Source organism: Hemibagrus wyckioides, linkage group LG14, assembly GCF_019097595.1.
Source record: "Hemibagrus wyckioides isolate EC202008001 linkage group LG14, SWU_Hwy_1.0, whole genome shotgun sequence".
Taxonomy (NCBI): Eukaryota; Metazoa; Chordata; class Actinopteri; order Siluriformes; family Bagridae; genus Hemibagrus; species Hemibagrus wyckioides.
Genome location: NC_080723.1, coordinates 8,542,432 through 8,554,022, shown reverse-complemented (window position 1 = coordinate 8,554,022; position 11,591 = coordinate 8,542,432). Strand labels below are relative to the sequence as shown.

Genomic DNA, 11,591 nt, shown 5'->3' with positions numbered 1-11,591 from the left:
ACTTCCTGGAGTGGGCGTGGTCACAATTTAGCGTCACAGGTCACGTTAAATGTCACGGGATGAGCTCCATACGAATGTTTACGGAATTCTGATAAAAAGCTCACGAAGCTCGAAACGCTTAAACCTTATTAAAGTCTTATTTATGAAGAATTACCATGGATGAAGATGGATTACCGATTGTGGGTTCGGGGATAGATCTTACGAAGGTCAGTGGATGCTCTGCGCGGTGTTTTTGCAGGTGTTTGTGTAGAGTTTATACTGAATGCAGTGTTTTTATAGACTCGGTTTATTCTCACCAGGTTCCGGCGATTCAGCAAAGAAGAATCGTCGCTTTTCTCAACCAGTTCATCGTCCACACTGTCCGCTTCCTCAACCGCTTTTCCACCGTGTGTGAAGAGGTAGCTAATGCTAAAGCTAACGCTATGAACCTGATGAGTTTATGTATTTCCTTTTTTTTTTTTTCATTTTGTCGATGTATTTAGGATGATCCAGGAACAGTAGGGATGAACCGATACTCAGTTTTAATGAACCGATTCGACATCCGATGATGCACAACTTCTTCTACTTACACACGTATTCAGATGGATTATTTATGTACATATCCATTTTGAATAATTATTTAGATTAAATTGCATGAGATCCTTTTTGACGATGTCTACATATTAAAAAAAAGTCTGAAAACTCTTTCACTACATGTTTGCAAAGATATGTGCAACATTATGTAATGAAGCATGTGACAGAGCTCAGAATAAACCAATCACATGTTTTGTAAATATTAAAAATAAATGGATTATCTGATAGTAAACAAGACTAAAACAGTACATCTGAGAAGAAGAATAAATCCCAAATAATAAATCCCTAAAACCCAAAATATTAGACATCCAGGTCTAAATTATTGACATGCTGGCTATAGTATCTATCTATCTATCTATCTATCTATCTATCTATCTATCTATCTATCCATCCATCCATCCATCCATCCATCCATCCATCCATCCACATATTAAATTGAATGAAGTTTTGGACTGGTGCATAACTAAAACACTAATTTTTAAAAATCAGGCACAAAAACATGTTTGCTTAGTTTTTTTTTTTTTAAAAGTTAGTAAAGCTTGAGAACGATAAATGCTCTAGAAGGTTTATTTAAGTTAAAGAAATGCAATGAAGTGGTTTAGACAGGATCTAAATCTTATATTTTACTGAAATATATACAGAAGAACATGAATTTAACCATCTAAGTGTGGACGCTATTCATGTCAGGGTTTAATAACTGATGTTTTGTGCCATTTTTTGCATTTTAAACCATAAAATGTAATCTATATATGAAGTGCAGTGAACGTGAGATATTAAAAATGATTTATATGATCATAAACATGACAAGCACTAACTAGACAATTATTGTAAACACAAGTTACAGAAAATAGTTTTATTTTGTTTCATTTTTTTTCCTTTCATCTTTCCTTTATATAGTGTAGGTGTTTAGGCCTATATCAAATATTCATAAAACTGACATGGTATTGATTATATTTATCGGCTTTCCGAAATTCCGACATCAGACTGATGACAGTGATTTAAAAATTCTGCACAGTGATGAATAATATATCGGCTGCTCATATGTCATCATATGTATGAGACTGCATGCACAATAACACTTTTTTCCTACAATGTTTACTGTAGAAACTTTCAACGATTTCATTAAGGATCCAGCAAATCGAAACAACCCTCAGCATCTTAGAAACAAAGGTAAAGTTTCTCCTAAACTGCTACAGACAGTCTGCCTCATGCTTTAACGTTGCTCCTTTAGCCAAAACCGGCGAGCATCAGACTTTTCTCCCTGTACTCACACAAAGCACTTATTTCAATTTAACCTGTAGATTTTATTAAATTAGATATTTGTTTTCCTGGTACAATTTTATGCTTTCCATTAAATGATGTATATTTTTGGCCTAAGGGAAGTAAAGTAAGAAATTTGATCTGGACAAAAAATACATTGAGGAATAAAAGACGATGCTGTTCTATGACTATATGGCTGTTAGCACAGTGATGTGGATGTATTATTTCCCTGTAACAGAATGTCCAGAAGAGTTTCATTCCTCTTCTACAACAGCATTTATTTTCATTGATTAAAGAACTACAGCATCCTTTTTTGTGTAGAGATTAATATTGAGGAACTTCTGCAAAACAAGTTCCATGTGTGCTGTGATATGTGGCTTTGCTGCATGAGTCTTTCTTTCTTTCTCTCTCTCTCTCTCTCTCTCTCTCTCTCTCTCTCTTTCCCTTCCTTTTCTTTCTTTTTTCCTTTCCTTCCCTTCCCTTTCAATAACACAGGTAGACTCATGTTGAGTGTTAATGAAGCTGCAGAACTGGTGTGAATCCTTCTGTTGTGAATCTGTAAGACTCTTGACAGTCAGTTCATATAAGGTTTCACTTAACACCCATCAATTCCTCTTGGTCCTTTCTTTGAAGCTGTCCTCGATCCCTGGCCTGGAGGACGTCACAGTGGATGGAGTGGATCAGAGGCCTTCTGCCGAGACCAACGGTCCAGCCGTAGGATCCAGTGCTCCTGCAGGCTCAACTGCTCCTTCTCCTCCTTCTGAGGTAGATCAGATGTTTTCTTAAATGTTTAAATGTTTAGTGATTAGTTTCATTAATTGAATGAAGATCCATGTGATTTAAGGAAACTTTGAAGTTTGCTCAAATATTGATTGACACTAGTATGTTTTGTTGGATTATTCTTGATTGTTTGCAGGTTCCTGTACAAGGGCAAGAAGGCTCTCAGGGGCCTAAGGGAGAATTGGCAGCAGACAATGTGATCACTGTAGCCAAGGACCCGCGATACGCCAGATACCTCAAAATGGTGCAAGTGGTACGTCTTCATTCTTTCCCTTTTAGGCTCTTGCAGTAACAACAGTTTCATTACTGCAGTTTCACTTGTGTTGTCTTAATAATGTCAAGAATAATATGAGCAGCTGCCTGAGGCTAACGGTTACAATGGATTTGTTTTCATTTTAAGGGTGTTCCGGTCATGGCGATAAAAAACAAAATGATTCTTGAGGGTTTAGACCCCAGTCTCTTAGAGTGAGTATTTTATTTTATTTTTAATTGTTTTATTACCTCTTTTATGTAACATACTTTATTCATGACCTATATTCATCTACACTGATTAATCCTGCATGTTCAAAAAGCTCTGCTCATGCACAGCTACACTCATTTGCATAAGGAACCACCCCAGATTGAATTACATGTTAAAGATCTGTTTTTTACATGTTAAAGCACAGTTTGAGCTGCTGCTTCTTGAAGCTGGAGCATGTTAAACATTTTATAAGATAAAGTTTGACAGGTGGTGGTATACAAATCCTAGATAGATAGATACTTTATTCATCCCAATGGGAAATTTTCCTGTGGCATAAAGTAAAAAAATGTATTTCAGTGTGATTGATGGAATGCTAAAAAAATTCTTAAAAAAATTAGAGATAAACAAAATCTACACGTTCATATGGTTTTACTTCACGTTTCATCTGTCTGCATTCTGTGAGCAGCTCCAGAGTCAGTTTACATGTGATTACACCTTTCTACCACTAGGGGCTCCTCCATACACATGGGCAGGAGTGCATGTAAATATACACAGGTCCTCATGCACAAGAACAAATCACATGCTTAGAGACGTGTGGACACACTGTTGATGGATGAGACCCCTGGATTGAGACAGCAGCATGTTGTGTTTAGAGACCAACAAAACCATGAATGATTAATTCGGAGCTGCTAAAAAGCACACAAAATCTAGTTAAGGAGGAAGACGGAGTTAAGATGAAAAAAATGGCTGTTGAATTCTCTTAGAAAATCAGGAGGTCCTGTTTTGCCATCACATTACACCAGGAAACACTTCTAACCTTTTGTCTTTGTCACTCACAGTTCACCAGATGCCCCGGTACCAGACTCTAGCAAGAAGGGGACTGAAGAACAAGAAGACGACAGCTCAGACAGCGAATCATCTTTCAGTGACTGATTAGCCCCGCCCCTCTGACCTAATCACCATCTTTATACTGAAGCTGCCTGCTGAGAGCTCGACTCTGTACAGGGTAAATGTATGTAGTGTACATGCCCATACCTCGGATGCTCACACAAACTACGCTTGTGCCACACAAGCTGATTAGATGTGCCTTAGATGCGACTGTGGGCAGCCTACACATCTCTCTTTACATAGTGGTAAAGATTTAGAAATAGACAAGAAGGTTCGGGACTTGTTTCTTAATGTCGGGGGGGCAGTCGTGCTTTTGGTCATTAATGTTGAACTTTTTTGTAAGTGTGAATGATTTCCACCAGATGTACACCGATATCACCAAACTAATGTGTGGGACTTATGATTCCCAAGTTCTTTCATTCATATCGTGAAACTAATATATTTTGTATAAACAGCTTGTTTAGTAAATCAAAGTGATCACAAGGTCCTATTCTCAAGAAAAAAACAGGATAACATCACATGCTTCTGTTTCCCAATACATGAGTCATGCGTTTTGTGTAACCGCATCCTTTTATTGCTGGATCAGTGTTCATTGTGAATAGGCAATTACAGCAATGTGGATTAAAGTGCTTCGTATCATTACAGATCACTGATTGGAATGAGCTCAATTCAGTATTCCAGGCCTGTGTGATTAAATATTAGTATAAACAGTATACAAAAATAAAATTTGCTTATAAAAATCATGACAGTTTGATTTCTTATAAAAAAAGAAAAAAAACCACTGTGCAGTCAGACATGTCTCACAGTGACGCTGGAAACGGACTCATGTAAACCCCAGTAACTGGACGTCCACTCGCAAAGTGAACTGCTGTAATGGACAAAAAAAACAAAACGAAACAATAGTGAGACACATGCTACAAACAGGGTCATGAGGGTTTATTTGAATGCCTTAAGGTTGCATGAACACAACGGTGCTGCTGTGAAGGTGAGTATAAAGAAGTACATATATAACTGATTATATTTCCTTTAACAAACCTTGAACTCCTGGATGTATGTGAAGAAGAAGAAGACGAAAGTAAAGGCGGATGTCCACTCACTCACAGCGCACACAACATGCAGCTGGTAATCCTATGAAGAAAAAAATCTTCAGTTTCTGGCTAAATTTAATTATGTTAGTAAGAGTATGTGTTTCTCAGTAATTTATAGTACGAGCTGTAAGATTGTGATGAAGTGTTGAACACACCTGGTCTTGGGTCCAGTCAAATAGGGTCATCAATGCGGAAAAAATAGCTGTGAGAAATGTTAAGAAAAAACCACCCTGCCTTTTCTTGCTGAAGCTGATTAGAGGTCATATGACATTCTGCAGATCTGAAGGATACTTGTAGGTACTGCCAGTAAAGCCACCAAGGAAAAGATTGCACGGATGTGACACATGAGCTTTGAAGATCCATAAGGATGAGCCTTGTATGAGATCATGGTCTGTAGGATGATGTAAATCATTCCACAAATGAAGAATGCTGAAGCTCCAATATAATGAACAATCCTGGTCTCTGTCTCCTAAAACACGTTCAAACACACGTTTGTTGTTTACATGCAATCATAAACTCTAGCACCATAGACACTAACACATTTAGCATGTTTTAATGCACATGGCAGGGTGTGTCGGAGATGAAACAATTAGATAAGTAAAATTCATATATGGTTTTAATTACATGGGTTTACAATTATTCAGCCCAGCCACCAGGACATGAACTGCTGAGATACCACCACCACTTATTTCTATAACAATTATTATTATTATTATCAGTAGTAGTAGAAGTAGTAGTTTATTTAAACCACAATGATCATAAATTTAATAACATTATAAAAGCACACCATGATACAGGTGAATGTGAACAAACCTGAAATGTTGCCACAACACACATTCCTGCACAAGAGCATACGGCCAAGACGAGAGTAGTAAAGTTCAGACAAGGAGACACGACATCTTTTTCTTCAATCAGTTTCTGCACAAATTTGTATCTGGCAAACATGGTGGTAAACCCTAGAAACAATACAGTGTATACGTGTGAGAACAGCAGATACAACATGTCAGGTTTATCGCTCTGCACAGAGCATGCGTATGCCATGACGTAATGAGATCTCGGGACAGTTGTGAAAGGCTGGAAAATTCTGGATACATCCTTCTGTGTTTCATTTCTCTCACTGGACCGAGTTTTTCCCAACTGTGTCACACTGAGGAGAAATTTGTTCATTTTTTTTACTGAAAGAGAAATGAAACTGCTGCATTGAAGCGCCGTTGTGTAAATTCCACTGATTAACAGGAAAGTCTTTCACTTTGGGAGATTTATTTGAAATCCAAATAAATCATGTGTCATATATCTGTAGTGATGTCGTCAAGTTCGTTTTATGTGTAACTTTCACACTGAATTGTGCAAACACCCAAGGTGTAATTTATTACCATGTACAGATGAGCAAAGTGATTAAAATAAAGTCCACAACTGTGCTTAATAACAAATCACTACGTCTTTGGAGCCTTATCCTTTTCCAAGTGATTAACATTTTGATTAAATTTGAAAGAGTGCATTCTGTATCTATTAAATAATAATAATAATAAAAACATTTTACTTGTCTCACACAGTATAGTATGTAGTTAAATGCTTTTTTCGACTGTACCTGTTATATAAAAATAGATTAAAAATAAAAATAATAGAAATAGAATTACCTGTACAATAGCAATGGGACAAAATTATAGGAAAAAATTACATGAATATACACTACCAGTCAAAAGTTTGGACACATCTTCCCATGGTGTTTCCTGATGTTTATTTCTTTCTACATTGTAAAACAATGCTGAATACACAATAATCTCGTTTGAACAGTTGATATTGAGATATGTCTGCTACTTATGCTCTGTAAAGCCTTCATTACGGCTCTAATCTGAGGTGCTGTTAATTGGTGATTTCTGAGGCTGGTAACTCTAAATGAACTTCTCCTCTGCAGCAGAGGTAAGTTTTGGTCTTGCTTTACTGGGATGGTCTTCATGTGAGCCAGTTTCATCATGGTGCTTGATGGGTTTTGCAAATCCACTTGACAATACTGTTCTTGCAAGAGCTATTCCAGAACACCTGACCTTTGTGTCTTAAAATACAAGACTGTTGTTTTTTGTTGGCGTTACATATGGATTACTTAAGTTCATGTGTGTTATTTCATAGTTTTGAAATCTCCAGTATTGTTCTAGAATGTAGAAAATGAATCACTAAACAAAAAACATTGAATTAAAAGGTGTGTCCAAACTTTTGACTGGTAGTGTAGTTCAGAGGCAGAAGACTATGTCTTATAAATAAAGTGCAGAGGTTCTCTCTTAACTTTGTTAATATATTTAATGGCATATTTTAAAGCTAGAGAGAGAGACAGACAGACAGACAGACAGACAGACAGACAGACAGATAGATAGATAGATAGATAGATAGATAGATAGATAGATAGAGAGAGAGAGAGAGAGAGAGAGAGAGAGAGAGAGAGAGAGAGAGAGATCACCTGCAAAAGCTGAAATTGTTGCCATAAAGCCAAATATGCATCTCTCCGGAGGGTTCACTCCCGTATCACTAAAACACATCAACATAGGAACAATGGGCAATGAGGCAGGAATTATGATCCAGGAGGTAACCAGTGCACTTCGGTGGATGAAATAAAATTAAGCAGAGGACACACAGTTTCCGGAGTAACTTGCTGTTTCTAAAAAAAATCTTGTGGTTTTCACCTCTGTAGATTTTCACAGCGTTAGAATCATTTTACTTACACAGCTGATGAAAACTGAACACATACCATGTTGTCAAAATATACAAAAACCTGAATATCACACTCATGTGGTTCTTCCCCAAATTGATACCATAGAGTCAGAAGCACACAATTGTATAAAATGTCTCTGTATGCTGTAGCTTTACAATTTCCCTTCACTGCAACTGAAACCCTGTTCCAGCACGACAATGCCCCTGTGCACAAAGCACACAGCTCCATGAAGACATGGTGTAGAGGTTAAGGCTGGAGTGGAAGAACTGGAGTGTCCTGCACTAAGCCCTGACTCTGACTCAACCCCACTGAACACCTTTGTGATGAACTGGGACACCCCAGACCGTCTCACTCTCACAACATCAGCGTCTGATCTCACTAATGCTCTTGTAGCTGAATGATCACTAATCCCCACTGCCTCGCTCCAACATCTATTGTAAAACCTTCCCAGAAGAGTGCAGTGGAGTTGTCTTTTTTGTGTTACATTATTATTACTACTATTACTGTTCGGTATGAAAGGTGTTATATACAGTAACTAATCTAGCAATGTTGTAATAATTCAGTGGTGCATTGAGGTGTAGTGTTTAGAGTTAAGAGAAAGTCTTGTGAAGGACTGTAAAAGGTTTGTAGATGACTTTTGTAAATCAGTATATGCGAGCTGGTGTGTGACAAACTCTGTGGTTTTAAGGCGAAAACGAAACTAAAGAAATTCCGAGCTGCTGTTCAAGTCATAAACTCACTGTCATGTGCAACAGGAAACAAAAACAAACAGTATATATAAATATATATGATAGTATAGTATATAATAATGTATTTGATTCTATATATCATAAACTCAATCAGTTTTACGTAAGAGAAAGTCGAAGTGATTCATTCATCACAAAGAGGAACAGAGGTAATGCCAGGCACTGAGTTAAAGCTTACCTGATGTACGGGAAGACCACATCGACGTCCCCACGGAGGACAGCAATGAGATAATTCACTAGAAAAGTGCTCGAGGACCAAATAATCAAAAATGTTGGCAGGAAGCACAGCCCTTCCAGAAACCACACCATTGTCTTTTACAGAAATATGCATCACCATCAAATGTAGGCTGGTAGAATAAAAAAAAAACAAACGGAATGCAAATCAATCTTGAAGTCCGACAAGAAGATGATCTGCTCTTGCTTACATCTGTATCACTAAAAACACAACATCTGAACAACGTGGAAAAAATGAAGAAGAAAAACTTCTCAAGAGTCACGTGACCGAGCGGGTTTAGACTTCAGTTCAACCCCCTCCCCTTCTCTCTGTTCCTCACTGTGTTCACTGATGATCACTACAAGGCACTCGCTTCAGGGAGTCGACTCTTTTCCGATTCTAGTAAGTGGCATTCTTCATATACACTCATTCGATTTATCACTAGTGTATCATTCATGCATTCATAATCACACCACGTTATTAGACAAGTCCATCTGTAGTAAAAACACATTCATTGTACTGAATAAAACAAATATATAATTTGATTACTTTTCGATTCATTCTTGCTTTTAAACGGATCACTAGCGCGACTCACTTAAAACGACTCACTTAAAACGACCCCCTCCCCCCCCCTCTCAAAAGATCTGGGTTTGAGATGAAAAGATGAATATGAGACGAGAGATTAGAACTAGCTTAGAACTAGTTTGGGCATGAAAGTAACCCCATACATCACGGGCGCGAAAAAATTCACCAACTTGCGTATACACTTAGAGAATTTCTCTCTCTCTCTCTCTCTCTCTCTCTCTCTGGGTATAAGAGAGATAAGATATCATGGTTTGAGATGAAAAGATGAATATGAGACGAGAGATTAGAACTACCTTGGGCATGTAACTAACAGGAATTTACACTGGCTACCATACAGACATACAGACATACATATAATATACTTATTTATACATATAATACTATAAAACAAGGTCAGTAAAAAGCAACAAGTGGGCCAAACGGGCCTTACAGATCCAAAGCAACTGGCTTTAAATCCATCAGTCATTAAACATGCATTTGGTACAGCCAGTACAACAGTCTGCAATGTCCAGAAAAAAGAATGACATGACATGCATTAATAACCAGACAATAACCTCAAAACAACAGTCAGTGATGTCACCAACAACCTACACAGAGGTGAAGGTATCACAATCCACCATTTAATTCACTCATCAGCAGTAAGAAACAGAAAGACAGATTGAAGGACAGAAAGAAACACCGAGATTCAATTCAATTCAATTAAATTTTATTTGTATAGCGCCTTTTACAATGGACTTTGTCTCAAAGCAGCTTTACAAATGTAGATAAACAGAGAAAGGAGAAGGGAAAATAAATAAATAAATAAATAAATAAATAAATAAATAAATAGAAATAAAAATTAATTATTAAATTAAATTATTAAACTATTTTATCCTTATTGTATTGTATCCTATTTATCCCTAATGAGCAAGCCTGTGGCAAGGAAAAACTCCCTGAGATGATATGAGGAAGAAACCTTGAGAGGAACCAGGCTCAGAAGGGAACCCATCCTCATTTGGGTGACACTAAACAGTAAATAATGTAACTGTAACTGGTTAATGTCCTTTCTATAACAGCAATCAAAAGCCCATGAGGAACTATTAGGTCACTGTAGTTTCTGAGTTCATTATAGGCACTAATTCTTTTCTGTCACAAGCTGACAGATGTAATGGCAGATCTGTGACGTTGTGAAAGTCCCCAAGTGGCTCTGTCCACGGCTGTCTCCTGGGTCACATGCTGTCCACACAGAACCATCCACAGCATCAGTGAGCACCACCAAGTGACGTCCAGGGGTAGAGGCAGTGGTCATACTGGAAACTGGCAAAGACTGGGAGCTCAGGAGTGGGGTGTGTAGCTCGACAGAGAAAGCCAGAGAGAGAAAGATATTAAGTATAATTCTGATCATGTGATGTTTAAAGACAATGTAGATTATGTGCAAAGTGCAGGCAGGGACTCCTGCAAGATTAGCTATGACAGCATAACTAAAAGGGAGAGCCAGAAGGTGACAGACATGAAGGCTTCCTGGGACATAAAGCATCCAACCACTTCACAGTCAGCAAACCTGAGCGACTTGTGAGGGTGGTAAGGCGACAGCATCCGAACAACCCAGTACACCAAACATTCTATGCACATGAACCTTCCAGACCTGCTCCTTTTTTTTTTTTTAATGTAATGAGTGATGGAAAGGACTAAGTGTGGAGGAAGAAAGGATCTGTTCATGATCCAAAACATACAAGCTTACTGATCAAGCACAGTAGAGGTAGTGCTATGGCTTAGGGTTACATGGCTGCTTGAAACAGAAACAGAATGAATTCAGAAATCTACAGAAACATTCTGTCTGACAATTTACAGAGAAATGTGTCCAATCTAAATGGGAGGAACTTCATTATACAAAAAGACAATGATCCAAAAGACACCACCAAAACAACAAAAAACTTTTTTGAAGTAAAATGATGAAAAGTTTTAGACGGGCCAAGTCAATCAGCAGACTTTAATTGAGTTGAGGACCTGTGGAAATGGAGGTGTGAATAAAGGGTGGAGCTGGACATGATGAGCGGTAAGGATTCCTCATCTGTAGGGAATTAATTTGGTTCCAATACCTTTGCTCACCCAAAATGGCAGGTGCCATGTTGTCAGTTTTTTAAAGACCAAGTGAAAATATTTGTGCGACCATCACAAAATATTGAAAAGAATCCAACAGAAAATTTGTGGTCTGAACAGAAAATACCAAATACTAACAAAGTGTATGGATCCACTGAAAAACTGATATAGTAAATATAAGCTGAAATAAATTTGTCTATTAGGTATAATTTTT

The 11,591-nt window shown here is 37.6% G+C and overlaps 2 protein-coding genes across 2 annotated transcripts; one reads left to right on the top strand and one right to left on the bottom strand.

Moving 5' to 3' along the window:
• The first annotated feature begins 17 nt into the window (after positions 1-17).
• washc3 (WASH complex subunit 3) lies at positions 18-4,704 on the top strand. Its single transcript, XM_058408536.1, has 7 exons — positions 18-206; positions 300-398; positions 1,678-1,743; positions 2,467-2,598; positions 2,750-2,866; positions 3,014-3,078; positions 3,913-4,704. The coding sequence occupies exons 1-7, from the start codon at positions 156-158 to the stop codon at positions 4,004-4,006; spliced, it is 624 nt and encodes a 207-aa protein (XP_058264519.1). The 5' UTR covers positions 18-155; the 3' UTR covers positions 4,007-4,704.
• On the bottom strand, positions 4,691-9,020 carry dram1 (DNA-damage regulated autophagy modulator 1). Its single transcript, XM_058408535.1, has 7 exons — positions 8,678-9,020; positions 7,502-7,569; positions 5,863-6,005; positions 5,341-5,518; positions 5,205-5,251; positions 4,997-5,089; positions 4,691-4,829 (listed from the first exon to the last, which is right to left on the bottom strand). Exons 1-7 carry the CDS (start codon positions 8,806-8,808, stop codon positions 4,785-4,787), a joined length of 705 nt encoding a protein of 234 aa, XP_058264518.1. The 5' UTR covers positions 8,809-9,020; the 3' UTR covers positions 4,691-4,784.
• Between the last annotated feature and the right edge of the window lie 2,571 nt (positions 9,021-11,591).